The 25,167-nt window shown below is 36.8% G+C and overlaps 2 protein-coding genes across 3 annotated transcripts in view; both read left to right on the top strand.

Moving 5' to 3' along the window:
• LOC136971397 (putative methyltransferase DDB_G0268948) overlaps positions 1-25,167 on the top strand; it is a 298,490-nt gene that overhangs the window by 87,764 nt on the left and 185,559 nt on the right. The gene's annotated exons all lie outside the window — the stretch shown is intronic.
• Positions 1-25,167, top strand: part of dysf (dysfusion) — a 52,252-nt gene that overhangs the window by 3,934 nt on the left and 23,151 nt on the right. For both annotated transcript variants that reach the window (XM_067265803.1, XM_067265798.1), the window contains exon 2: positions 13,344-13,525. In XM_067265803.1, coding sequence (XP_067121904.1) covers positions 13,344-13,525 — 182 coding nt within the window. The remainder of the gene's footprint in view (positions 1-13,343; positions 13,526-25,167) is intronic.

Raw genomic sequence — 25,167 nt, 5'->3', positions numbered from 1 at the left:
AAACTATGGAATAATCTCGGGACAAGAAACATATACAGAAACTACACACTGAGTATCCCGAGGGCCAAAATTATCAAATTTTCAAATTCGTGCCTTACTTTATTGGGTTATAAAGCTGCAAACTTTGAACCCGACCCCGACCCCCGCCCGATATAACATATTTACAATTTACTGCGACATCACACGCGACAAAGGGTTACGTATTCCGAGTTACAATAACATTTCTGATGACACCAAGGTGGTCTGGAGGAAAGTTCTCGGATGCCAGGAATACCTTGAGCAAAACTGGCCCGTAAATCACAAATGGAAATAGCTAGACTCGCGTCGACTTCTCTATAAAAACCTTGTTTATATATCATTCAACCCCAACTATAAAAAAATCGAAGTTTTTTTCCCCATCATTGAAAACTAGATACAAAGAATGTGACGTGTTTAAATAAAAGAATGATTGAGTGTTTGCATTATTAAAACAGAGTGAGTAAAATGAAAATAGGTATGGTAAATTCCGACTCGAGAAAAACTGTTGACACTTCTTTTTCTTATCAGAATTTTCACTCCTCCAAGCTCTTCACTCATCTCAATAGACTTACTTACAGTTTCTTTGGTAAACATAGAAAAATTGGGCTACAGTTTTCGTCAAGTTCCTTAACTCTATTCTTTTTCGTCGTTTTAACATGGGGGAAAAAAACTATTTTCAAATTTCTTTTGATATTACAATCGGCTTATTCTTTTATAATTATATATATATTTGAATTTCGAGCAGATAAGATAATGACAAGAAAAGAAAATCCCTGAATCGATGACCGCGGAAGATGATTAATTATGGATTAGCAATGTCAATCTTTGTATAAAAGCATAAAGTAGGATTTATTGATTTAAATGAATGATAAATCTATCCGTTACGTCATTTATAAAGATAAAACTAATTTAAAAGTTTAATTAAAGTATATTACGTAAATATTTACTACGCGCTTAGTATAAATGCCACAAGTCCTACAAAAATCACGTCTTGCAGAACGAAAACTCACTCCACTCGTTTCAAAGTGAGAGAAATAAAGAGGAAACCCACCCAAAATTTATATGATCATTTCAGTTGTAGAATATGCAAGTAAGAGAAGAGATATATGCCGTCCAGGCCCCGTATTGTCAGCGCAAGCCTCCACCCAATCTCTCGGACTACACCCTTCTAACAAGTGTATTTGGGATAGAAAACATCATCCTTTTATAGTAAAATGTAGACTAAACAATATATTTGTAAAGAGATTCGCCAAAATTTTTGAAATTTTTTTCGTTGTGTCCTAAATTTCTTTTCGAGTCGCTACTTTCCACGGTCATCGAGAAACTACCGTTCTTCTGGTGACATATTTGAGAAGGCAAAAAGATGTTTATAAGGCCTCGGGACAATGACGGAAATCTATTGTAATACGGGAATGAGAAGGGACTAATTTCACACTCGGAGACACCACCCACATTATCCTATTGTGTCCGGCGTTGAAGTCAAGTCAGCAGTTCTTTTGCAGTCTAGGAGCATCGTATGAACTCTCCACCTTTCAAATAACATATTAGAGAGAGAGAGGGCGGAAAAAAATTCATACTGGACAGAGGAAAACCAGGTTCCAGTCCTGTGACGTGTCGTGAATCGGTAACAAAGGGTTGTTGTCGCTTTGATGACACGATTCTTTGCGAAGCGGGAATAAAATAGCTGACAATCTGACAAGTATATCGGCTTACTCACTTCGTTCCTCTTCGGGAATTAACTCGATCTTCACACAAGAATATGATCGAAGATATTTAATCATAGTTTAAGATGATATATGCAAAACTTGGTTAAATAAATATTTATCCAATTATTCAATATTTCTGCATCATTTCTCAAAAACGGGAAGATAATCCCAAGGAGCAAATTTCGGGAGATTCTGATTTATTTAATTTATTTTTAATTATTACACAAAGTTTTAACTATTATGGTGCTTATTTCTTTAATCCAACCCCAAAAACTTATTTTCTAGCATTTGTTCTAAAATTCACGCTTACTTTATACGAAAAATCAATCCATAGTTGGTGTTAGCAATAAAAAATTTCAAAAAAAGGGACAATCTCCTCTTGGATCCGCACCTAAGTAAACCTTTGACAACTACGGTATTCAAAGTTTTTATGATTTATTTTCTCTACATTTAATTAATCCTTTAGGTTGATAATTACTAACTTTATGTGATTTATAAGAGTTAAAACTATTCAAAATCCTATATACTAAAAGACATAAAAATCGCACACCTACAATTAAATAATGTTTACTTAAAACTTACCCGTCTGATCTTTCCACGAATTTGATTTCCACAGGGTAACCATAAACTGCATTCCCTTATGCTGTGGTTAGATTATTTGTCGTATCTTTATTTTATTACTTTAAAATTGTTATTTAAATAGCTCGTATATAACCGTCTATAATATTATATGCAAATAAAAAAGAAATTATGCTCGAAAACTTGAATGCGGAATAACTCTATCGGTGTCAGATCGCATATTTATACACGCGGTTAGCATATTCATTTTGTAGAATTTTATCGATCTGGTTAGCTCTATGCTTGGTTCTTAAATCAATCTTTAACGAATATATGATTTGGGACGAATGATTTAAGAGAAAACTATCAAAATTTGGAGAGATTTAACGCCCTGTGGCTTATACCCGAAATTTATAGATCGAGATTTCAACTGGTAGTATTAAATTAGATTCAATACACTTAAAGGTCGTTTTTTTTACCCCGTTTTGTTTGCTTTTGATTAAACTCAATGCCTGTATTGAATATAGCCATTGCTCTTGCAGCGCACTATCTAAGAAAAAAAAAAAACGCATTTTAGTTATGGAAAAAAATCCACATATGCAAATTACGATCGTTAATAAATTATTGGAAACATTTCCGAATTGACGTTCGCGAATTTATTTTAAGTTTGCATTCATTTAATTCAATTTGCATATAATTGATCTAATAAATCCATTGACGGAACCTTATCTAAAGGCCTGGAATATTTTCTTAACCGGATGTTAACGAAGGACATTACAAACTTTTTATTCCGTAAGAAATTCATCTTGTGGTTTATTTATAAAAACAAACAATGTTTAAGTAAATAAATCATAAACATCACTCCGTATAAGTTAGCTGTGGTGTCCGAACTTTGCGAGTGAATTTAAAATCTAAATAAATGAAAATTGCGAATTATTTTCCACTTTGCAACGAAATATCTACGGTTGGAAGAAATATTTCGAAGGAAACGTTAGTGTATAAAGATTTCTGCGAATTTAATATGAATCCGAATGAGATACGAAGAGTTGACAAGCGTACCTGAGAGCACGCAGACTGGATTGATATAAAGCGAGGACCAAACACCTGTCGGAAATTCCAACATGTCGTTACAGTGACAACATCAGTAACATTCCGGGGCCGACCAACTTAGCATAAGCATGTCTCTGATTAAAACTCTCCTCTGCTATCTCAGTTATTCGTAGGACCTTGAAAGTCTTTTCGTTCCCACAATACAATAACTCTTTCTTCACAGACTGTTCGTTCCGACTAAATTCGATATTATTAAATATTTCCCCCTCTTTTTGTCGCAAATATCGAACAATATCTGTTATACATTTAATAAATAACGTGTTGAGAGATTTATCCATTTAAAAAGCCACGGTAGAGACCGTTAAAAGGCCCCTGGAAAAATAATTGGTAAAATCTTTATTATGTAAGAAATTTAAACAATTTTACAAGTTGAAGATAAACTGTAATTGTCTGCGGTCAACATAATAATAGGAAATAGAATAATCCTTCAGGAGATTAAATACTACAGGAATACATTTGAATTTATATTTTACGCTTTGAAAATTTGTTTCAGTTGTTTCAATTCAATTGTTGTTTAAGTCCAATATTAGCATAAGATTATAGAAATCGGTTTATAATATTCAGTTTCTCGAATATAATAATAAAAAGAATTACTTAAACAGTTACAATTTAAGTTTTCAGCCAGTTGCATTCAATGCAAAACTCTCGAACAATAAAAGTTGGATTTACAATCTGCAACTTTGTTACTTTCATTACAAGCTCTTTCTAACTTGAAAATTCATCTAAATAATTCTCTGAAAATTTTTTCCCAAATGCATCTACCGAAGGCCACAATGAAAATATGTATATTATTCGAACGGTTCCTTTCTCCTTCGCTAATTACCAGTTTTGTAACTATTAGTAACTATTTGTAACAGTTTTGCAATTATCAGTAACATACAGTTTTGTTAATCGTATATCCACTGGTGTAAGTCAAAGAAAATAAGAAACTGCAGCCGATAAATAAATAAATAACTTTAATTTACACGTAACACTGATGCTGTAAGCGGTAACGCAACCATTGCTTCTGGCATAAATGCACAAAATTTATGCTAGTTATTGACATAGCCGATGCTTACAACATCAGTTTAAATATAATATTCATATAATAATTTAAAAATTTAAATTACATTTAAACAGATATAATAGGCTTCTGATGATTGGATATAAGCAGTGTATCGCTGATGCTGTAAATAGTGGCATAGACTTTGCTGCATCCGTATTTGATGTTTCGACCCATATAGAATCAAAGAAAAATTCTTTATTTTAGTACAAGTGAATAATTAGAAAAAATCTCGCTGCTAAAGTTTACTAAAACTTTTATATTAAACCAATTAAAATATTCCAAAAACAATTAATTATGTAACAGCTTGGATTTTAATTGGCATATTTAAGAGCATAGTTAATTAGGACATTAAGGACATGGAAAGAATTTCTAACGCATCAGTTTAGCAGAAGTTCAAATGCTTAGAATTCTTCAGTGACCATAATAGTACTGGCAATTGGAAAGGTAACACAAATTAAGAAATTTAAATAAGACAGCCGCGATAATTATGAACTAATTATGAAAAAACCTTGGTATAATATCGGGCAATAATTCAAATCAGAAGCAAAACCACCATTCATCCCGCGCTCGTGTAATTTGCATATTAAGAGCACATTATGAATTTAAATGGAAGTATTCTACTGTAAAGAGGACTAGAATGTGTACCATACTCATCCCAGACCACCCACAGTTAAACATAGAGACCTTACATAAAACCAACTCGGAATGTCGTATTTATGGCTGTCTGTAAACAGTTTTAAAGAGAATGGACCCCGCACAGTTCTTTTTATAAGCATCATTAACGACAAAGACTAAAAACAGTTAAGGCATTTTTCTCCCTCCCTAAATTTTTTACGGACTATGCATTTTCTTATCATTCATACGAGTCTCCCCTTTTTTTCTTCTGATTCATTTCCCCAAAATGTCGTAAAAAGACCAGTTTAATAACCACTTTGATCATCGAAGGGATATTCCGGAGAAGTGCTTTACTATAATCTCTCGAGTAGTACACTAACTACTAATGGATTTACAAAGATTTGCACTTCTACCCGCGGGACGTCACCTCTTAGATCATATCTGATTGGAGAAAACTGTCTCCTTTGCATCTACCGGCGCAAATTATTTCAAAACTATAAACCTAAATGTCCCTAACTTTAACAATAAAACGGCATTAATTACACAATTATTATTATTTTTAAGAAGCGTTTTCATTCGGTTATCGACGAAAAGTTCGTATCACGGAAATGCATCTTGCAGTAGACGTTATGCAATACAATTTCAAATTACGCTGGAATAATAAGAAACAGGAAACACTACAGGAACTAATTTAATAGAATTGTGCCGAATATAAATAAAATAATTCTGGTAAATTTACGAAAAGTGCAAGCCTAGAACTATCAAACAATTCAACATTAATTCGCTTTGAACTTTTTACAATAAGTCTAGGCTACGATTGTGTCTGGGATTAGAATGGAATTAGTCTTTGATGGTAATGTATACAAATAAAATTTGCATTACCTTTCCATTTCTAATTCGAGTTGTTAGTAAGTAAACGGATAATATTTATACTATTTTTTCGTAATAAAAAATAATTGAATATTTTATGCAAATTTTAAGTGCATACTTTAGAAAATTAGTTCTAAAGTAAACGAGTGCACAAATCATCCGAACACAAGGTACGAGTGCGTTTTTATTAGTTTTATTAGCCAGAGCCGTTGGGAAAGCCTACATCGTCTTAAAAATGCCCGGTAGAGTATTAAGACGATAAAGGGATGTCCCAAAATGGTGGAGAGGAGCAGCTCTCGATATTAAAGAGGACATTACTCTGCATTGTGTCCGATAGAGTCTTCTCTTTTTTTCTTTTTTTTCAATTTTTAAAGGGATGATCCAACCGGTTGGATGCACTTTGCCCTCCGTGTGTCCCAGAATATTTGACAAGTGAGTGTGCGCAGGCTTATGTGCCAGACGTTCGCGGACCTAAGAACCGGTTTTCGGTCTGCTCTCAGATGCAGTCGATGGCCAAACCATTTTGATAAATGCATGTAAGTGATCCACGGATGGTCTAGCAATTATCAACTATAAATTTTTCTGTCACTCACGCGGATGCAACAAAAAGACACCATACGCCGTCCTGATAATGCATATCTAATCATCTTGTGTCTAATTAAAGCTTACGTCCGCCCGACTAAACAGCCGATTGGATGGCTTTTAATTGATACAAAGTCTTCTTCTGGGCACCTCGTTATCCTTCTTCACTTATTAATTAATCCTTTGGCTCTTTTATTTGATTAACGTTTAGCGCCATCTGCCGACTTTGATAATTATTTCGACTTAAAACACTCCTCTATTAGCTTACTGGCTACATTTTCTGATTATTTCTCTACTTTAATGCTCGTCTAATAACTATATTGTATATGAGAGTAGATTTATTATATCAACGTCCTTTGTTCTCCGTGAACCCGGGCTTATTAATCACTACGAACCGACCCTCTTAGTATCTCGGAGCGTAAGGAGGCTCCCCTTTTTTAATGCTCGTACCCACGGAAAAAAAATCGCCACGAACGTCTGATCTAAAGAGTGCCAATGCGTTATAAACTCCATTTTAACCATTAATTTTATAATTGAGGATTGTCCAATTTATCCGTTTTAATTAAGTATGAACAGGTATCCAGTTTGGAAAATTTTATACTTTTTCCACTTTTTTTCAACGGATGAAAACTGTATATAAAAAACGGTACGAGTTGGAATTGTAGTCTTCAATGTAACAATCAAATAGAGAACACGCAGCGGTGTGTAGGGTAGTTAATTTTTATATCGATGTTAGAGAAAGATTGCAATTGTTATTGACTCGAATTCTTTCTCTTAATGTTCGTTTACTTAATAAAGATGCCGATGTCTTTCGGGTAAATTATTAAAGTTCATTGACTACTATAAATGCATATAAAACTAGTGAAATCAAGCTTAATGGATGTTTGGGTCTATAGCTTGTTTTATGTATCATGCTGGAGAGATTTTATGGTCACGAATCACGGTTTACACCAGGGAATGCTCATCGGAAATTATTTCGTAAGATATGGTAAAATGCAAAATTTTCTAATCATTTTATTTAGGCAAAATTTTTCGGCCCGCGAATGGCCAAGAAATGTGTGGAAACTAAAAAAAATGCAAAACTTTTTGATAAGTTGATTTGTAATTTCCTAAAAAGTGAAGTAGGAGATACGGAAAGCGCTTATTCTCGGTTATTCGTAATTAGTAGAAGATAACCGAACCGAATAAATCGAAGCTTGACCTGTTTTAAAACACATTAGTGGTGTAGTAGTGCATATCTCATGCATTCTTCTCGTATAAGAGTCACACACAACTTATTTTGGGTGCACGAGATGACAATGGGAGAGGTGACAACAATAGGATTTTAACTTACAGCTTATGTTCATTTATAGGAAGGAAGGAGGCACGCAACAACTATTCTCGGACATGAGAACGAGAAACATTCTTCGGCCGCCACGATAATAAAGCCCACATCTTATTATAACCGACAATTTTCCCTCGTATTATATCCACGTGTGAAGAGTTTTTATTTTTTAATCTTATCCCCGAGCGCAACTTGTCTGGGAAAACGACCCCACTTTCCTAAATGCATTCTTACAATCCGTACATAAAGACGATATTAAAAACGGTCGTTCGCACCGGACGGATAATTTTAAATGTTAAGTCGAAAGGCTCGAAGAGTGCCTTTTTTGGCAAGAATTGGCGCCGGAAAATTTTGTTTCCATAAAATCCAGCTGATCGTGTGTCATCCGCCCATCACAACTGGCCACGATCGGCGAAGAAAGTTAGTAGAGCCTGCGGCTAAGTCAGTCTCAACATCCGTGAGAAACTAACGGGAGAGGGTCACGGAAGTCAATGGGGTCATCCCGACGCGGAACCCCCTAGGGGTCTCCGTCACGTGATCCGATGAATCGATAGCTAACCATATAGCCTGGGGCAGACATCTTGGTTTTGCAATCACTAGGTGCTAGAACACGGCCGGGTAATTGTTCCATTTGCCATTTTCAATACCGTATGGTTATTGTTTCCAAGAATCGTTCCGTCTTTCAAAATACTATCAATAATCTACAAATGTCTGCTTTGACTGTTGATAACAACGTTTTTATCTTTCAAAAATTTAAGTTTAACGTTATTCTATAAAAAGGAGATGAGCTAGTATTTCGTTACGCGCTTGTAAAAGTACGAATGCTTGAATTAAATAATAATAATAAAATATATATATATATATAATAAAAAATATATATATATTTATTTAATAATAAGTTCTATAATTTCATACAGAACCATGCCTTTTATGCAAGAGTTTTACGCAAACTCTCGCAATCGAACATTACAAATATTTACTGCAATCGTCTCATTAGACGATTTATATTTGAATTATTATTTTAATTTGAAGGCTCATTAGCCTTCAAATTAAAATAATAAAATCAAAATAATATACATATAATTTTCTAGAAAGTCTTGTAATGACTTGACCAATTTTTTATTTAGCTACACCTTTTGATAAGGCTAAATGAAAAACTAAATCATTTCGCCCGAATTTTCTACAAGTGGTACGGCAATAATTTTCTGCATTTACAAAAGAAAACCAAATGCCAAAAAAATGTATCGAGCACACATATTAATAAAGTTACAATATTTTAAAGTTGATTAATTTTAAATAACTTTGGTACGTAGGACAAGAGACTACGTATCGATTTATCTGTTGTCCCGAACTATATTCGAGTCTGGCTTATAAAAATATTAAAATTGGCTAAAGAATATGCTAATATAAGGCGTAATAATGAAGCGAACGGTGGCAAAAGTATCGTTCCCGTTCCAATATAAAGCAGTAAGGTAAGGAAGGGCGATGGGAAAATCGCCTTAGGATTACGTCCACTCAGTCTAAGTAGTGGAAAAGAACCATTAACTAGGCACAATTATCCCACATAAACCGCGACTATACTAACAGTGAAATATCGCTACTTTTTCGTAGAATTTTATAAATTAAGCTATTAGAAGCTAGAGAACCCGTACTACTCTGTTCGGCGGTAGCGTGCTGAACCGGCGATATCTATCACAATTATTTCGGCAAAGAAAGCAGCCATCATGAAAAATAAATAATTAAAACTTCAAACGGGCCCTTAATCACCTGTTTGGAAATGCGTCGGTAGACATCTGCGATAATTTCTCAAAGAAGATAAACTTCTTCTGAATGGAATATACCGAGCCCAGGCGTGAGCCGAGTCAGCAGGTGTATGACTTCGTGGACGATGCGGCGATCTTTGCGTGACTCCAACCCCATTGGAGCATCGTCATACGGAAATGCTATCTTTCGCAACGTCCATAGTTTCTCCCCCCTTTTGTTTGGGACAGTGAAAGGTCGAGCGTGTGCGCGCAACAGGTGAAGCAGCAATTCTTCGTGAGTGTCCCTTCGCCGGTACCGTTCCAGAATAGATAGCCTCGGAAGAGCCACTCGTTTACAAAAGACACCGCCAGCTGCAACTCTTCCATCTTCCCGCGCGCATTCATTTTATATAATATAATAAATACGCTTTCCTTCTTGCCTTTTGTCTTTCGTAATTTTCTCCCTCCTCACCTAACGACTCCCACAAAATTCCATTTTTATTAAATATGGACATTGCCTACGTTATTATTTTTTTTATTTATTCGTGAAAGTCGAATAAATAACGCAAAGATTAGAGTAAAAAATCATAAAACAAATTAATTCTTCCAATAATGAAAATTTCTTAGTGGAATTTGAATTGAAAAAAAATTATATCTTAAAAAAATATCTTTTTAAACCCAATAAAACTTTTGTACAGAAATCTAAATTAATTAACCTGTGTTTTTAGACAGACATCAATTTATTCCATTAGAAACCTTAATGTATTATAAACCTTTATTTTTACAATGGAAGAAGATTATGCAATAATGTTATAATGAAGGTTTGCCATTTAATTAATGATTCTATCGTTCTTTGTATTATCTCTTTTCATTATTGTAGGAAGCCAAAAGTATCTAAGGATATAAATGCGTATCTAGTTTTGTTCATTTATAGAATCATAGTTGTGTAATAGAAATTGATCAAACAGGCTATCGTTTTAGAAATAACAGAATATTAGCAAAAATGGGTGGAAGTAAACTTTCTATTAAGAATTTTCTATCCTTAAAGTAAAATTATAAAAATTATAAACCGATTTAAAATTTTAAAAAATCTAAATTTTAAATAAATTTAGAAAATAAATTCAAAAAATTTTATTCCTTTCACAAGTGAAGTTAAGAAAAGAAAAAAAAACTAACGGCATTTATGAAAATATTTAGAGATTTTATTCGGTAGAAATGCCATTCAAAATTCTAATGACCGTGAAATCGATCTAATTGGCGAGTCGTACTCTGCTCAAACCGAATATTTAACGGGTTTTGGCTACTGTACGGTGAATTCAGTCCAATAAACTGCCGAAGACTAAAGAAACTGCAATAGGAATGTTATGCACTATGACTTAAAATTCACTTTTATTTTTAAGTTACAAATAAGAATAAAGTATTTTTGAGTATATCTCCTCCCCGTGGGATTTATCAAACTTTTCTCACGTGTAAATAATCGGCAATTTGTTTTCGTATACCCATTATAAAGAGTCAATTAAAATTAATTTTAATTATCTCGTATAGATGGATATTTATAATTTGGCAGTCTCGTAAAGCACACGAGAAATAAAAAGCTCTTAAATGTAAAGACAAACAATCTACTCGTAATTTTAATTGAGGAAATCTGCCCGTTATTAGGGTATTATAGAAAATATTTTGCATATTTTTGGAAGATATCGACCTCTTAAAACGTAAATCTACAATGAAAATACCCCGATACTGGCCATTATTTTTCGAAACGATGTTGGAGGAAGTACCGTAGTGGTTACGCGATTACTGCACTTACGAAAGAGTTTATTGTCGAAATCGTCAACTCCAACGGCCTTTAAGCTCGTCCAACCGGCAATTAATAATTAAATCGATTTAAAAATCAGTTTTTAAAAGCCAAAGTTTAACGTATACATCGATTTGCACCATCGTAAAATCGAGAAAAAATCAAATACGAATTTTACGATAATTTTAAAACGCGGCATTATACAGAGGATAGTGATAATGTCGAGTATAACCTTACATCAATAAGCGGCGCCGACTTTTAACATTATTGGCTGGAAGACTCGATAATAATAATAAGAAAAAAATAAAAAAAACGTAGCCGAGCAGGTTTATGTGATAGCTTTATGACCCAAAGAGTAGAATTAAATTTTATAGTCCAAGATACTTTTTAATGCACAAATTTGACCTCATATAACACAATGGATAATTACTGAGTCATCAACCAAGATTCGTTTCTCCCCAGATAAAGTACGGTTTCGTATCTCAAAGAATTTCATCGCGATTATGATGACTAAAGCCGAATTTTGATAATTTCCTTCATTGTTCTTTTGAATATCTTAAATTAAAAAGAGATAATAACGAATAATCTTCATCTATTCATTACATAATGAAATATTATATAGGCAAATTAATGAATAGGCCGTAAGTATATCCTACAGTTTTTTTTCATCGCACGAGGGCCTTATTTTTGACTAATTTGAAGAAACATCTCTGACTTTCTGTAACTTTGACAGCATCTTTCGAAGAAAAAAGAAAATAAATTACTTAAAAGTTCGAAAGGTGACTACCATTAGCAACAAAAGACTTTTGTAGTAAACATTAGAAGGTAAAATTGGAAAAGATTTCTTAGTTGTTCTGCATAATGTAAGACCCCATATTCATTACTCTGTTTAAAATTTTTATATACATTATTAAGTTTAAAAGCAAGTATAAAGTAATATATAATATTTGATTTAGTGCACGAGTTGAGAATATTTACTTTTAAGAGGTTTACAATTTTCCGCCAGTCGATGTCGGCGTAGCAGAAAATAGCTGTTTTCGCTATCATTTCTTTAAATGACGTCAAACAGAACTTCACCCAGCCGTTTCGAGATGTGGCCAGTCGTTCTGCTTCGGTTAGTTCGACAAGAATTACGCAGAAAATACCTAATGGTGACAGAATTGATTTAGTTTTTCTAACAGGAACAACTTTCCAGACGAATGAAAAACTCATATATTTACTTTAAATTTTATTATAAGTATTTTTGAATCGAATCTAACCGGACTAATGACATTATAATTCTATATTCCGTGCTGATTTTATTAATTTTTTAGGAAAATAAATCCTACAAACCAAGTCCTAGTAGTAAAAAGCATCGATAAAACAAATACCTTAAGGAGTCTTAACAAAATACTCCTTTAAGACTCCTTATTATATCAAAGGATGAGTTAAGCTCCTTGTTATATTGATCGAATACTAATTTTGTTATATATTTTCTTAGATTAGTAAATGTAGATAAATAAATATCAACATTAATAATACATTTCTCTTGTATAGAACGTAACAATTGTACTTTTATGTAATGAGGTTTTAATTACGATTAGTTAAATATTGATCCAAATATTAACATCGTTAAGAGTCATCGAGAATGTTCATGCAGAAATTTCTTTTGTAAATAGATTTTAAAAATTTATATTTTGGAAAGAAAAGGGAAAGCAAAATGTCTTCCCCGCTTCTTTCTGAATATGCCTCTGGGGCAGCAAACATTTTACTTTCTGGAAATAAATTTGCAGCTCCGACTAAATCCCATCTTAGATAATTTGTAATATCAGAGGGCACAATATTTAAATAAATATCAATGAAAATTTCAGTTTAGGCTTATATATCTTGTCTTTAAATTTGCAAACATTCGGATGCAAATATGAAAATCCTAAAAAAAATCGGAAACTGTTATCCCTCGGCAATTTAGATAAGAACACTTATTTTTTTTTCCTTGCAGTTTCGATGCCAATAAATCAACGAAAGGTGCCTCCAAGTTACGACGTGATCTAATCAATGCCGAGATTGCCAACTTAAGGGATTTGTTGCCTTTACCCTCATCTACCAGGCAGCGTTTGTCTCAGTTGCAATTAATGGCGCTGGTCTGCGTATATGTGAGGAAAGCCAACTATTTCCAACATGGTAAGTCTTTTGTAAGAAATAGTTAAAACTTCTACCTTCTTATTTTTTTAAGTATAAAAATTTATACGAGTGAAAGATGGAGAAGATAAATATTCTCCAGCTTAACTTTTACACAGAAAATGTTACTCTATGGGAAAGCTGGTTGGTCGTGTTCGGTAGAAGCCGAGTACCTCCCGTAGATGATGCCTCGAGGTATACAGAGATGCTATCTCCAACGTTTTCCCCGAGGGTGCCACAAATTCGCGAGGCACTTCGGGAATAACAAAGGTGACGCGCATGTTCATCCCACTAACATCAAACAAAAAAAAAAAAAAAGGCGGACAAAGATATCAGGAGGCCCGACGGTACATCATGCGGTGATATACACGTTGGAAAAAATCGTATCGTTTACAATCGGTGGTCGAGCAGTCGAATTAACCGCCAAATCTTTTAATTTTTGAAGAGGGGAGACGAAATATCTTATTAAATTGGCCGTCTTTAATTCTCCGGAGTTTTCTACGACGACGGTCTTCAAATCGTGTCCGTGGGGAGGGATTCTCACGCCACCGCTTCCGTACACGGAAGTTCCAGATAGATCTAATTCAACCGGCTGCTTTTTTCGAATTCCTTCGCCTATCAAGTTTTCTATCTTTAGGAAATCTTCGCCTGCTCGTATATCAAGACTTCCTTTCCGAAACGAGAGATATCTGCTTTATATTCAAATGCAGTAACATCGGTTGAATAATAATTCAATCGAGAAAACAACAGCCGGGGAAGAATTTTTTCCGACGAGATTCGATACCGGTAATAAGGCGAATGCGAATCAAGGGTCAATTGCCATTCCACCCACATAAACCGGGGTCTTAACTCGATTATTCGTAGCTTCGGTAATGAACAGAGCCAAAAAGACTTCAATATATCAAGATGCAAAATTACAATGCCGCGCTTATGGCCCGGAGCCTACTTCTTAATTGTGCTACGTGTATATAATCTTAGTTCCTTCCTGCATGTGTCAGTAGCCCAGATGCAACACGCAACTCATATACCACACGCCCTTGTAGCACTAGCTAAGAAATATAAGGGAGGATATGCGGGGCGTAGGTGACGCTACTCTTCCCAGAGGGTTGTAGCAGCCGAGACGTGATCCGGTATACCAATCTCTGCTAGCTTTGACATTTGGACAGCTAAGGGTTGTCGAATGTCCTCGAAGCACGCGATGCAAACGAGGATATCGGCAATGATACAAGTATAAGGTCACGGGAGGTGAAACCGGAAAACTTGGCCATGATTAGCTGCTCTTCCTTGGGATAATGTTTGCCCCGGGCGCTTCGACTGCGTTTCGTTTTTGACAATGAAGAAGAGTTACTCTCGCACTGATTACGAAACACAGAACCAGGAGTTTCTGATCTTTTACCGTTTAGTATAAATACACCAGCATTTCTTTATAAAACAGCATTTTTAAATTACAAGTCCACGATAATGCAATTAGTGTAAATCACCAACACATCCCCGGTTTCGTCAATCGGAACAATTGTTTTGCTTAAATAATTAAGAAATATAAACGCAATTATAATTAGCATTACAATTAACACAAAACGTACAAGTAACTTCACCCGAAAACGGTTCATTTGGGTTAATTTATCAGAATTGACATTTACATTTTTGCTAAAAGAATAGCTACGCAGAAAAAAATGACGCGAGTTTTTATTTTTCATCTGTCTAGACACGCAGAAAAATAGAAAGTGGATAATTCAAACAAAATTCGACAAGCTATTAAGAAGTTTTTCTTGCAATTTTTTATGTATTTTCTCCACTTTTCTATTACGCTGAAAAGACGAAAGAAGAAGGGAGAAAAAATCATCAATGACAATCGTTTATCTTCTCGAGATCCTAAAATGAGTTTTTACAGAAGTTAATGAAGGCACATTCTTTTACAAATTGCATTCGTAATGAATATGAACTCTAGAAACAGCCAGCTCGTACGTAATTCTCTTACGAGTGTAGAACGTACTTCTTTATTGCAATATTTTACCCTCTAATATCCACACTGAACGGCAAATTTTGCTTGAAATATAAATAGATTTTATAAATATTCGATCTAGATTGATAACCTCGGCTAAATTTGCGGACGAGAACGTTAGAAAGACGAAAGTTTTTGTCAGCTGCCCGATTTTGCTGGTGTATTCCTCACCGGAATGTTTTTTGCTGGCGGATTCCGAGATAGTGCTCCATTTTCGAGAAGATTGTCAACGTGGGAAGCGCATCAATTCTTTTGTGAACGGTAGTCACGCGACAAACAAACCGAGTGAACGACCGCCGGCTGACCACAAATTCACTAAAGTTGCGCCTAGTTAGGCCAGGCCACCAGCTTTTACTGAACGTTGATCTATCGAACCTACGGTTGGGCGGCGAAGCGGAGCCCATTTGCAGCTACGGCCACTTAGCATTTTGCATGACTTAGATTTGTTCTTGGCGCAATTAAGATGTAATTTTACCAATCACGCTGGAAAACAATGTTCTGCAAACATTTCCGGGAAGAAATCCACCAATTAATTGAGCCCATTGATATAATTTATAAAAAGAAAAGAGGAAGTTCATTTTCGGACTTGTGCATGTTACTTATTAAGCTGTACGCGCCCATCCGAAACACGGGATATTCCGTAGATCTATCATTAGACTTTTCTTTTTATTTAAAACCTGTATAAAATATTGCCAGACTCTTATCGTTCGGAACTGACGTTTAGACAAAAGCGACAAAAAGAACACAGGGATAAGTCGAAAGAAAAAACCATAGTATTGTCTCCCCCGCCAACCATTTACCTAACGATGACGAATGCCTTTCTGTCCCAATGCTTTCACGCAAATCCTCCATTGTCTCCGATTCGAATAATTAGTGAGGACCGACCGACTATTAGACCAACGACGCCATTTAAAATGTCGTCGCCGCGTAAGTTATCCGCATTCGATGGCCATCGATGTCGGCTCCATATTTGCCCGGGGGCAACGATTAATGCTGTTTACACATCGAGTCGTGATAATGACGTTCGACTTCCGAAGAAACAGGAAAAGATTTCCATTAGGGGAGGAAAGATCAAATTACTAAATTTATACAATTTATCATCTTGAACTCGCTCGACTTAGCCCACATTTGCGTGATTTTCTGTCCCGATTCTTTCCGAGAAAAACAGGTTAAGGGATCATTCCGTCCCGTCCGTTTCCACCATCGAGTTTGTCGACCAACAAATGATTCTTTTTATTATTTATATACCTCTATATTTACATACGGGATGAAGTTCAAAATGCCAAAAATCTCTGCCGATATGAACATCGAATCTGTTAAAACGACCATTCGAATTGCGACTCCGAATGGATCCTAAATTTGTACAAATCCCGTAAGCGTAATTTTTAAAAAAGAGTGAAGACAAAAAGTGGTTAATTATAATTAATTAATTATTTCTTGCATCCTTTCTGGCAGATAAATTTTACAGGAAAAGTTTTCCGACAAAAAGATCAGACTGACTGGATGCAATGTTCGAAGATTAAAGTATGAGAAAAATATTGGGAACCTTTATGCTGAATAAGCAGTAAAAAACTCGTTCGATCAAAGAAAGTAAAGATTCAAATTAAAACAGTCTTTGTTTGTATAAGAGAGAACTTCTGTCTTTTCGATATTTTGTCTATTAATACCAGTGGAAAACAAGCAGTTTACGAGATGGCCTCAATTTTGGCCGTTGTGGGCGAGCCCTATCGGAAATAGGGTCGACTAACGTAGACGAGGATGGGAAGAAGACCCGACCCGAACTTCTCGTGAGAAAATCACGACGATTCGAATCGAATTTGAATCGGAACCTCGAGGCCGTATCCGAATCCTTATCGTGCAACTTGGGGATTCATTCGGGATCAGATTCTGCATAAGTTATACAGTATACAACTTAAATAATTTTTCGTAAGACGGAAGTTTAATAAACGAAGAGGCCGTTTGTTTATGCAACTCACATTCGTATTCACTAAAACTATTCGTGAGGTATTCACATGTCTAATGAACTAGTCAATTCGAGTACCAAAACACATGCGAGACTATTAATTGTTATTTCAATCAAACGTAATGGCTTGTTTCTTCTAGTCTGGGGGTGTTTATTTCCTTTTCTGAGTTATAACGAAGATTAACGCTTCAATAATTAGTATATTTTTCGGATAAGCTTTGAACGCGTGACGTATTAGAATAACGAGTAAGTTAGAAAATAACCTGTAGATAGAACTGTGGATAATTATTAACTATTAATCTGCAATTCGAACCCATAATATTAAGTCCAATTGAGAATTATCTTCTTGGTAATTATCTTAAAATAAAGTAAGATTCTGCCAAGCAATGCCGAGTTGTCCCGGTACTCGACGAGATTAAGTGCACATGCTGACATTCCTGTGCGACTTTGGGCCTCTTGTAAATTCCGGCGCATACGATGAGCCTTAACCCTTTGACGTGTATACTGCACCCGAAAATCCGACGCTATTCGGCGTACTTGGCTTCCGAGCCGTACCGAAACCACGTGTTCGACCAACCTTAAACTCCGACCCAGGTTGGGCATTAAATAGAATGCTAATCAATTTAACCGTCGATTGGACGGGAAGAGTCCAGGAAGCGGGAGGTGAGGTTTATCTGCGCCGGCTAGTTGTGTATTCAAAGGTAGCGAGAGTGTGATTAGTGGAGATACCCGACTTATCCCTTTGGGTTTGACTGTTATAAATAATCTCGAGATATAGATAATGACGGGATTTTCCCCGACTTTTATGGTTGACGCCAAAGAGGTCTCGGATGAACGCCATTTCCAGGGGTCAACGGTTGTAATTCAGTATAGGTTCGTTAGGATTCCGCAGACGTCTGCGATTAGCTTCCAGACATGTGTGGCTCATACAGGAAGCGTCAACTAATGAATTACGAGCGATTAACTAAAACAAGAAACAATTGTCGGCAGATTAAAAAACAAATCTTTTCATGCCACTAACGATTACTAAACTGCTTCTTATACATTATTATCGTATTTCGTATTAAATATTCGAAAAGACTTTTTCGTATTCGGCAAATTTTACAATTTACCGTGCCATAAAAATCTACACTAAATAATGCGTAAGAATCTAGAATTTTCATATTTGAATTCTTTGGAAGGTTTGCCCCGGCCAGAAGAGGGTGATGTTGTTCCGGGATTTTTAATGCGGAGTCAGTTCGGTTTTTGAGGTGTATCGGATGGGTCTATCAACGCAGTCGTTACTCGGGAATTGGCTTTCACCTGTTTGTGTTTGCCGATGACGTCACGGGTGTCCCTCTAGGGATCAGGCACGACTAAAGGAGGCTCCGTCCGGGTTATGTGTGCACAGGAACATTCGTCAGAAGAACGTAGGCGTCTTTGCTGCAACTGTGCCCCGAGGGAAGCATCTCCTCTCAACACAAGGCGGGTAAAGCTTACCTCTAAAGTCATAGTCTATTAGTTCTTGATTTTGTGTCCAACATGTCGCTGGCAGAAGACCTCCAGTCGTAAAAGAATTAGAGGCCATTTTACGATCTAAGAGGATCTCTTCAGGTGGAAACACTCTTAGAAAATTATAACTTTAAACCCCGTACGTATAAAAATATATAAATTATGAGGGAATACTCCCTGCGACAAATCATATCGCCGATGTTAGACTATTAAAAAATGTTAATATGGATCCAACTCATAGGAAAAATATGGGAGTGTTATACTTTCGGGTCGTAAAAGTGTTTTTACGAGACTGTTATGTGTAGCGGGAGTTTAGACAAAACGTCCTCTTAATAATGGGCGCCATTTCTCATTCGACATGCAAATTAGGACGTTTTTATAGGTCTATTAATCCTTTAATTTCGCAATTCCTTTCTCGCCAAAAACAAAAATCTAAAAGAAAAAAATATTTTACAACTCTCCAAGTTAAAACTGTAAATTTGAAACGCAAGTAAAGCGAGAAATTTGCGATTCTCGAGGGATGCTAGCCTCCGCGTGTCAGTATCCTTTCAGAAAAGCTGCGGTCGGGTCATGGTTAATTAATGGTTCCACCCCCTCATCACGTGATCGATGGAGGCGTGGGGTTGTGTCGTGCGGGCGGAGTCCGTAGGCCCGAAAAACCACGTGTCACCACGTGTCCGAACGGGTGGGGTTCTAGTAGAAGTTCCGGTTCGTAGAAAGTCATTGCACAATGGAAGAGAGAGTCCGGGGAATGAATTTTAAAAACGACAATAGACGCTTTAACGTGGTCCACCCATTCATTTCGGACGATTGCGCTGCCGCCTTTTAGATGAGCGGACACAGTCGTTAAGAGAATGGCATCCGCATTCTTTGTCCCTCCGAGTCGTTCGTGCTTCTATAGACTATCTGCACTGGGATGGTTACCTCTCGGATCCTACTTACTTTCATTAATTAGTTTCTCTCCGATGCTCTTACCTGAAAGCCAAACGATTTTTTTCCTGTGTTGCGCTCTGCTTAATCTCTACTGAAATATTTTTAGATATATTTTCCAAGAACAATAAGAGACTTGTCTCGAATTCTTTCTCGAATTAAGATAGAAGCTTACGCTCTTTACATATTTATAAGAGGAATTTAAATTGTCTATCTTAATCAAAAATATTTTCCAGTTCTAACCTTTAAATTGATATATAGAATCTTTAATACTATAAATAATAAAGCTTCAACCGTAAATTTTATTATTAAGAGAAACAAAAAATTCGATAAAAGCACTTTAGCATTGCAAATAAGGAAATTTTATTATCTTTTCTAAAATTATGCTCTTAGCATTACTTCAATAACAATAAAGAAAGGGGGAAAAGCGGAAAAAGAGCAATTCGAATCGAGGAAAAAAAGCGCATCATTCGAAATAACGCCCATGATGGATCGAAGGGTGGACTCTAAAAAAGCCCATCCTTGCAAATAGAAAAGAATACGTGAATTAATTTACTCCTTCATTTAATACCTCGTTACTTTGAGCGGTAGATCATTTTTCTCGGGTGGCAAACGACAGCAATTATATTGCAAGAAATGAAACGAATCGGTAAATATCTTTCTTTTGACGTCTACTCTTCTTTCTCGTTTGATACGAGGTTCGAGAAGCCACGCAATTATCTCAAATGCATCATTTCGCTTCGTCTGGTAAAGTTTCAGTTCCCCTTTGCGGAACAAAAACATGCGAAACGTATCTTTAGCTGCCTTTATAGATATTATTCTGAAATTCTAACTATGAATAAATTCAACCATTTTCCTATATGCCAAATATAAGAGTTTTCTTGTAATGAATACAAATGACAGTTTTTTCATTTCGTACTCCTTACAGGAAACTCGTCCCAAGTCCTGTCCTACAGAGACTGACAGAAATAATAGAAATTACTTATATTTATTATTCGCTAGTATAATACACACGTATGCAAATAAGTTACCTATTTATAGTACAGCAGCCACATGAAATTACGCATTACGTTTGTTAATCGATTGTCAATGCATCGGACTTTCAGAAGTAAAGGACTTCAAACTTTGAATGCATTCTTTATAAATGACTCGCTCCTAATAATGCATTTCCATTTACTAAAAATAGATCACGAACGACTGAAAAAACTAAATGTTCACCCGAATTATATCCACTTTCGTAACTAAAGATTAAAATGCAAAGTGATTGACTGGGGGCCAAATACACAACTCAAATCATTTACAGTCCAAAAGTTACTACACCGTGTCGTCTTCGTTACTTAGCACTTCCGACAGCCGATCGAGGGTGTCGTATTGCGCCGGAGGTGGTTCACTGGTGAAAATTCTTCCCGGGTTATCCAGGTTGTGGAAACTCAGTCTGGCTGGGAAAATTTAACATACGGTTAAAATTAATTTGCCACTTTTCTTCGTTATTACTTCAAACCGCTGCCACGACTATTCGTACGAGTGCACAAAGCACCGCCTGGGAATTAATACCTCCCATTAAAGTAAAGTCTGCAGAAGCGCTATCATTAGCTAGTACCTACTGGTAGTCGTGAGGACACCGTTCTCTCCCGCCCAGTTTCTCCGTCCTGTCAACAATGCTGCTTTCCTTTGTAATAAACCATCAAGTCTTCATTAACACTACGCTTTGTCCTTCAAATTGCCTTATCTAAAGCGCAATTATTCCGTCGCGCCACCAAATTCGCACCTTTCACTCTATAAAAGTTTCGAGGAAATCCGCGAGTCCCTCGGGTTGTTATTGTGAATGTGCCGACCAATTAAGTCGTTATACTCGCTTAATTAAATTAGAGAAGACGAAGAGTCATTGGGATTTCGACGTCTGGGTCGCCGTCCTTTCTAATATTAGAACTATTCGAGGGCGGATTTACCTCTTCTCCCGAAAACCGGACATAGGCCGGAGAAAAAATTGGATAGGGGTTTAAAAATTAAGAAGCACTCAGATGGAGACGATTAAGCCGGTAGGAAATTAAAGCGCGGCTCCGGCTCCATAAGACGTTCAGTGAACCCGAAGGTTGATGTTTGCTTTTTGGGGAGAAGTTTTGGGTGAAGTCGGCTCGATACAATCAAACGACATAAATAAGCATTATTTAGATGAGACAAACGGGTGGAAGTTCCAGGATGCGAGTGATGGATAGAGCCAGTGGTTCTCGCTCCGAAGTGATGAATGGGAAAGAATTAAGTCTACGGTCGTACGGATGCAGAAGTGTTAATGAGCGCCGCACTGGGGAGGAACTGTTTTATTCGATGGCTTGTCCTCACCCTATTGTCGGAACACACACGCGCACCGCGTCTGGGTGTGTAACCGCCGGTCAGAGGGATGGGCCGAGCGAACAGTCAAACCGTACGACTTCGCCGTAGGAGGTTCGGCCGAGTGATTTATTGATATTTATACAGTTTTTCTTATCCCAAAGGACATACGAGATATCGCGTGTAATCGTAACCATTTATCTCTCGTATCCTCTCCCCAACCTAGTTCTGTCTGCACTCCGGTGGTAACTCAAGTGGAAATGATTCTTCGATTCTTCTCTGGCCCTGACAGTTTCCTAACTTAAATCCTCATCCCAAACGTTATTGAGAAAGAGCTCTGCACACCTACAACTAAATCTCTACGTGCAAAAGTGTTTGTTCTTTCTGATTTACATTCTTTTCTAATGCTTCTACGGAGCCTTTTTGCATTCCTCTTCGTAAAAGTGGAGGTTTTCTCTATCATTTCGGTAAAAAGTAGATCTAAAGAAAACGTGCAGAGCTCTCGACGTTCAAATCGGAGTAAGAAATGCGAGTGCATAAAAATGAAATGATACTGAACTAGTTAGGAGAGGAAATATAGTAATTTCCTTTCCTAAAAATCACAAGAGGGAGTCGACTGCAGCGACTCTTCCTGGATATTTATTGCATATTTTTCCTTATTTAAGGAAGAAATGGAGTGAGATTACCTTCTTTCCGACTCTATACTTATATATTACTGTCCCTACATTACTATTATTTAATGCATTAATGCGAATGGCATTAGCAGATTATAAGTTACGTTACGGATCTACATTAGCTTTGCATTTAGGTTCGCCCGAAATTAAAATAACAATTAATGCATAAATCAATCATAACCTGTTTCGCTAGGCTACGTTGCCGGGATGATGTGACTATCTTCGACCCTATCGGAATTGTTAATTAACAGTAGCGGCTGAATTAATGACGATTATTGGAATATGGTAGCCGCGGGAGTACGAGGAATTTTACTATTAAATAAAGCGAGATAATTTTTTTCTTGTTTTCGAAGGCGAAAGTGTTTTGTTTTGGCTTTTTCTCCAACCGACTATTAAACAGCGACCGGGGCGGACTGCTATTAAACGCGGAAAAGTAAAAGGGGAATAAGTGAGGGGGACCTACTTGGCTGGGTGTGCCCGGTCGACTCGACACACACGCGTAGATGGCGCATTCAGCAGGATGTTAGTCACGTGATGGGCACAACGGATTCCATTAGCTGCATCCCCATCTAATTATTTCTACTCTCTTACGCCCTTCGCATGAAAACGGACGCTGGCCTCTCTCGTTTCCTCTCTAAATTGGAAAATTTTTGCATTTTTCCCCTCATAATACGCTTATTAATTATTATCTGGCCACGTTAATCCCGTCGGAAATCGGACAAAAATCGCACTTATTTCGGTGGTATTTTATTTAGCTCGGGGCAAAATTAGCACCCACGCCAGGATCCAGTCTAGACGATGGACCCATGCACGATACGATAGAACCCAACCTAAAAATTGCTCTATTAGGCCTTCTAAAATTCGTTTCGTAGGCTATTATGCCCACCGTAACCCTATGCTGTTCTGAACGTGATCTTTGGAAAGTTAAGATGATATCTGAAATGCTTCGAAGCCTAGAGCGTGCAACATCCTAGACATTCCAAAACCACTTAACCAAGAAACATTATACTCTGTCAGCGTGGTAATAGCGCCATTAACATATTACGGGGCGCATTTATATTATAATTAGGGATTACTTCGGGCTGACAAGCGTGCCATATTTAGATCTAGTTGCGGCGCATCGACAGACTCCTTTGTCTACTCCACACAAATCCGTTTAACTCGAGAAAACAACACCGTGTGAATATTATCCGATAACAAACGAGTAAACGGGGACGTAAAAAAAGGATCGATGAATAAATACGTCGTTAAGATGGTAGAGATTAAAATCTGCATCTTTAAAACATTTTAGCCAGCGCTTCGCCCCTTCCATTTACCTTTTCTTTGTTTTAATTTCTTAAACTTTATTTTTTGACAGTCGTTGTCTATCTTCTCCATCCAGGCCGTCAAGAAAAGGGTGCTGCATGCCACGCGCCACCACCCACATCCTTGACCCTTTTGGACAACGGGCTGCACGGGAATTACTGTCTGAGTCATTTTACGATCTTTTGCCTCGCCCCTACAACATCCCTGAAATGCTATGAGGCTAGATGCCAAACCGGAAAACTGGTTGACGTACTGGCCTTTTATCCCGTGTAGAGTCCGTTGCAGGATCGCAGTCTCCATAAGTTAAGTCGGTTAAGGAGTGCTATACAAAAGTCCTAGTTTGATTTAATCGCACTTTCAAAGATGGAATTTATAATTATCCACTGGCGAAGGTAAACAAAAATGATTTTTAAAAAATTGAAAAACAAATGAAGCCATCCTCTAATCTGGAAGGAAACATCATTTACCAGGCATTTCAGGCTGGCAACACGTAATTTTCCTGTTAATTTTTGTAATTAGGCTGGTTCTTGCATCCGGATTTATTCAAATGTAGAGTAACTTTAATAACGCGGCGTTTAGGCGTCGATGCCATTCCGGCACGTTTACGTGGTCGAAAAAGTCCGGAATTCAATAAAGAGACGTGGCAAACAATTACAGCGGACATGGTACTCGGCTCGTAAAACTTTTCTTACCTTAATCTGCTAAATATTATTTTTGTGGCGCAAAAAAGAAATAAAAGAGAAAAAGACGTTGGAAAACAAGAAAGATGGGATCAACAAGTCGACCGCTTTAGCGCTCAACCTGTGGCTGCAGGTTTCGATAGCGGAAAGTAAAATCGGTTAGGTAAATGAAGGCGGCGATGGAAACGATAGTGTTCCTTCGTACCGGATGGCGATAAGATCTGGTGCTCGGTGTGATGCCTCCCCCGCCTTGGCTGAGCCTGCCACTCCCG

This window comes from Centruroides vittatus, unplaced genomic scaffold, assembly GCF_030686945.1.
Source record: "Centruroides vittatus isolate TY-2023 unplaced genomic scaffold, ASM3068694v2 contig_1051, whole genome shotgun sequence".
Taxonomy (NCBI): domain Eukaryota; kingdom Metazoa; phylum Arthropoda; class Arachnida; order Scorpiones; family Buthidae; genus Centruroides; species Centruroides vittatus.
Note: the sequence above shows the minus strand (reverse complement) of the source record. Positions and strands in the feature narration are given on the sequence as shown.